Genomic DNA, 5,189 nt, shown 5'->3' on the forward strand with positions numbered 1-5,189 from the left:
GATAGAGTTTGGATCTTTAATCATAGAATTATTTGGGGTTTACCTATAAGTTTATTATTATTTGTTTTATTTTTAAGTTTCCTCAAGTTAATGCATACTTTGATAAGATTTACCTTTTGCGTTTTATCTTTATTTAGGATTGTTGTGATAGGAGTGAGGTTTGAGTTTTAAACCCCCAGTAAATTCACATTTTACTGACCGTTGCAATAGGGTATCTAACAATCCTTGATAAAAATACCTTGTTTTTATATATATAGTATGTATGAACTGTGCTGCTTGTGGAATTTTGTTCTGTTCTTGCATGTTTCTTGTTTGTGATTTTTTGATTTTATGTTTTATGTCTTTGGCGTTTACCCAGTACCATTAAACCGGGTTTATGTTTAAACATTTTGCTACTGAGCTTGTTACTGTTGCTTTTCGCATAATTATTGGTCAACAAGATTGTTGTTTAAAAGGTACTTTGAAGCAGTACACACAATCTAACATAAATGTATTGTTTTGTTCAACGCATGCTCGTAATCTAATATATTGAACGTTAAAATCTCAGGACGTCTTAGAATCAGATTATTCAGAGAACGAAAGTAAAAGTGCTTAAATAGCTATGATATCTTGTAGTTACGATAATTTCTGATAAAATCCCGAGGTTCACGGTATGCTTCATTATTATGAAATGCATAGGAATGTCTAACGGTAACACTAACTTGACCACTGACTCACTATATGCTAATGACTTAAGGTTGAAACGGGGGTGGAGCTTATCTCTTTGTAAAAGTACAAGGCAGTTGCCTGTTTCATCCTAAAAAGAAGCCTACGTGCTTTTTCACAAAGAACTGGATAAATACTGAACATTTTCAAATAAAACTTCACATGAAAAAAAATGAGCTCATGTTTCTGAAATAAATATTATGCAATCATTTTAGACTGAAAAATTATCTATATTGTTTAGTACGAAATCGCCTATTAATAATGTTAATACTTATTGTCTTATTACCTTACTTTTCTTCAAATTAATAAAGTTTAGCTTCAAATTAAAATAATTTATAAAAATAACATTGTAAGTATGATATTTTGGTTTAAATATTTATTTAAATCAACTACTTCTTAGTTGAAATATGAAAAGTAGCAGTAAAAAGCAAATATAGTATTTTGGCATTAAGAAAGTCACGTGATATGCTTAATTCGAAGTGATGTTGTTTGAGCTAAATTTAGAATGTACTTTCGGTCATGTGCATGTTTGTTTTGGCGATAAAAAATAAATTTTCATCGCAATGGGGGTTAAAAATGTCGAGAAGGTTCACATAAGTCATTTGGGTATACATGAATTTGGATAAGTTTACATTACTAATACATACTGGGAGTTTAAGTTATTAAAACGTTAAAGTTTAAAATCACCTTGTTTTGAAACACTTTTGGGATGAATCACCTAACTTGAAAAATCATACGAGTGAGGTTTTGATAATCTAGGAAGGATTTTGAAATACAACTGTGTTTGTTTATCGCCAAAGTCATCTGCTATATAAATGGGGATTTTCCTATTACTTAGAAATAACATCCCCTATCCTGTAAAATAAAGTATAAATACGTTCGCTTTCCCTTAAGAATTATCATTAGCAGTTAAATTGTTAATCTTCGATTCTATCATCTCCTTAAGGATATAATTTAAACAAAATGAACATCGCAGTAAGTTGAACTTTATGTGTATAATGTAATTAATGTAATTTAGCACATACTATTATACTATATGCGCAAGCAATTTGACATGTCAAATAAGGTAACTAAAAGGTTTTGATACAGAGTGAAGTTGTAACATTTGTAACATGCGTTCATCTCATTTGCTTCGAGTGTAGTTTTCAAATAGATATGAACATTCTAATTGATAATAGTATTTATACAACAATGTCTTGTTATAATGTTTTGTAGATCTACTGCAGCTTAGTGTGCGTGTTTTACCTCTGGACCAGTGCTGACGGAGCGCCATGTAAGTCCAAGCTACTTATACTCTTTCTCATTCATGCTCTCCGAGGGTCTTAAACCACTAGCGGATCCAGGGGGCGTCCTCAACCCCCTGCAAACACTTTAAACCAAATAAATTTCGGTTTTGTGGGAGGGGCGCAAGTGAAAAGGCTACGCCCCTCAGTAATGACCCCTCTAACGTTGAATCCTGGGACCGCCCCTGTAAACGAATCTATAGAGAAACCCAGAAACATCGTGTCTACCTTTAAATCACGGTTGTTATTTTAAGATAATGGAAATATCAAATTCTAAAACAGATATTGTTTTCACCAATACCTTAATGATGAGTTTTGATAACGGTTGACAGCAATCAAAATCCACCTTTTTGTTTTCGAACACAAAATGTACTATACTGTCTGTAGCGTTTCAAGGGGCAGATTACCTTTGTCACTGCGTTTATAAATAAATTACAAAAAGGATAATAACATAATCAGTTATGTAAGTTATTGAAAGGGGATTTTTATCAACACTTTTTATTCATATATGTCAAAAAAGTAATAATAAGTTAAGTAAGTACTACGGATATAATTATTATGAAATGTCTCTTCAACTATCAACACAATTCTTAAAAAATAATTATATGTGAAATATTAATTACGGCCAACTGCAGGGCGGGAAGCGCCTGTAATGCTTGTCCTGAAGGTCAATTCTGGACCGTGAAGGTCAATGACGCACTTGGTCGGTCACGTGACCTGAAGGTGTGTTCACCCACGTGCAGCAAGTACTGCCTAGCCGGGAACCGGGCTAGCGACGGGAGGCCTTGGTGTCAATGTTACAATCCTATAGGTGAGGACAAAGTTTTTATCTGTCTAATGTCCATTTCTATGGCAATCATTTTTGGTCCCGTTTGGTCCCACGGGCGAAGATAAAATGCCCGTATGGAACTTCTTTTAATGGTCACCACATTGTAATTATTTCCCTTGTTGAAGACTGTCGTCTGTAGCGCATCTTGGAAACCTTGTCTGGTGGCAATATTTAGAACGCGAGTTAATTATTTCTCGCTTCAAATGTCACCAGAAAACAGTTTTCACGCACCTTTCAAGAAATAATGCTTCACTTTTCTTAGAACTATTTAAAGACCGATCAGACCATTTACATACTCTGAATCACTGCGCGAATATCCATGACAACCACGAATTATTGCATATCCCTACGCAATTATTTTCACTAAGGACAAAAGAGTTCCGGCAAAAAAACAAAACATTTTTACTTAATTTTGTTGAACTGAGGTGAGAGAAAAAGCATCTACCATAGCCTCTCGTGTAAGATAGGTTCATCCTGACCCTCGCGCAGGGTGTTTTGCGGAAACTCGGTAAACCTCGTTTCCGCAAAACACCCTACGCTCGGGTCGGAATTAACCTATCTTACACTCTCGGCCATGGAAGATACTTATAGTCTTTCTAATAAGACGGTAGTAGATAACAGTAAAACTTATGGCAATTACCAATCATTTTATAATATCATTTAATATTTTTTTTGTTTTTAGCTATTAACTACACGGTTACAATCTTGTTATCAGTAATTAGTATTTTCTATTAATGCATTATTTAGTAATTAGTTAAAGGTATTTCACTTAAAATATATGCTTGTTATACATACAGATATATTCATTTTGAATACAAGTGTCACTTTAAGTGGTAGGAATGCAGGGAAAATATGAATGAATATTAACAATGTTCGTTAGCTTCTATTTGCTAAGTTGTTAACACATGGACAAAAATAGTTCTCCCTGTAAACTTCTTCAGATATCAAGGGCGACTGCTGGAAGGGCGCCCAATGTGACACATGCCTGGCCGGGGCCAACGCTTCCTATGCCGGAAATATCAACAGTATCCCCGTGTGCTGTGCCAATTGTGAGGCTTCAGGACTCATGCTAGGAAGCACTCTATGTAACTGCCTCCACAACGGGCCTTAGAGATCAGGAAATCCATCAAACTTTGCAAATAAACTGGGAAGCCACCTTTTAAATGATTATATGCACCTTTTATGTATATAGCTCTGAAAATAAACAAAATTGTATTTATGATAAAAAAAGAAATTTGTGGTCATTCAATACGATGCAGAACCATCCACACTTTGACTATAACAAACATGAACCTTGTTTGCGATATAATATACAAGTATTGTTAGAATGTCGCTGGTTTTGAGTGACCCTTCATTGATACCATTTTCTATTATACAGGTATTTATTGATGAAAATTGTATATGCAATAACATTTTGTTAAAATGTTTTCTTTTTCTCGATGTTTAAGCATTGCTGTCTGGTTATCTTTGTAGCATTTAAGAAATTCCGTGATGAAACGATTTGATGCAAAACCTGTGTATTTATTCTTTTTTCACCTTTATCGCTTACATGATATGATCTAAATATTTAGCGTATTCAGAAAAAAAACATATTTGAAATAGGCTTTGTCGAAAAACGTTATACCCCAAACTTTCAAATATATACAGATAATAAAGCCAATTGGACTGAAGTTTAAGATCTTGCAAAAACATAACGTTGCGTTGAAGATGATTCATAAGATTAATGTACAGGTTGATGAAGGCTATATACATTTGTTTTCAATTCAAACGTGGTAAATTCTGATGTATGTTTACAAACATTTATTTGCTTAGTGCTCAATAGTTTTTATCTACAGGGAAAGCCCCTTTTTAATCTACCGATTCACCTGATTTAAGTTATTAACACCTGACTGCTGGTCTACCAATATTAGAATATGGCAGAATAATAATTCTCTCATCTAATATGAAAAACAAATATAATACTGAACACTAAATCAGTTTCGACTCCGACTCTGTATTAATTAGATGAAATATTTCATCATACGATGTGCAATGTCCAACATGACTGTAAACGCAAAAACAATCAATGATAAATGTGTCGTGCCTCTTGATGTTATGTATTATGCGCATCTGCATGCCATTACTCATCGGTAGTACGTGGTATGAACAGATTATTTATTCTTACAGTTTTTGCACGTTATGTTCGTCTTCTTAAAACTACATTTTACATGACATCAACCATGTTTAGAAGTTGTTGTATTGACAAACAAGTATTTTCTATCACCTCTTACGGAAACGTTATACTAGTTTGTTCTGAATATCAATGTTTGAGAAATGGCTCTCGAATGCATTACTGAGGTAATTCAGATCTCCAATTAGTACAGAGAAATATA

General features: G+C 33.8%; 1 protein-coding gene across 2 annotated transcripts; it reads left to right on the plus strand.

Moving 5' to 3' along the window:
• Positions 1 to 1,626: 1,626 nt before the first annotated feature.
• LOC128240353 (uncharacterized) lies at positions 1,627 to 4,244 on the plus strand. 2 transcript variants are annotated; one of them, XM_052956968.1, is made up of 4 exons: positions 1,627 to 1,680; positions 1,921 to 1,978; positions 2,614 to 2,799; positions 3,759 to 4,244. In XM_052956968.1, the coding sequence occupies exons 1-4, from the start codon at positions 1,669 to 1,671 to the stop codon at positions 3,926 to 3,928; spliced, it is 426 nt and encodes a 141-aa protein (XP_052812928.1). In that variant the 5' UTR covers positions 1,627 to 1,668; the 3' UTR covers positions 3,929 to 4,244. The 2 variants fall into 2 exon arrangements, with proteins under 2 accessions (XP_052812928.1, XP_052812930.1); XM_052956970.1 differs by lacking the exon at positions 1,627 to 1,680 and having other exon boundaries at positions 1,962 to 1,978; positions 2,624 to 2,799.
• The last annotated feature ends 945 nt before the right edge of the window (positions 4,245 to 5,189 follow it).

Source organism: Mya arenaria, chromosome 7 (genome assembly GCF_026914265.1).
Source record: "Mya arenaria isolate MELC-2E11 chromosome 7, ASM2691426v1".
Lineage (NCBI taxonomy): Eukaryota > Metazoa > Mollusca > Bivalvia > Myida > Myidae > Mya > Mya arenaria.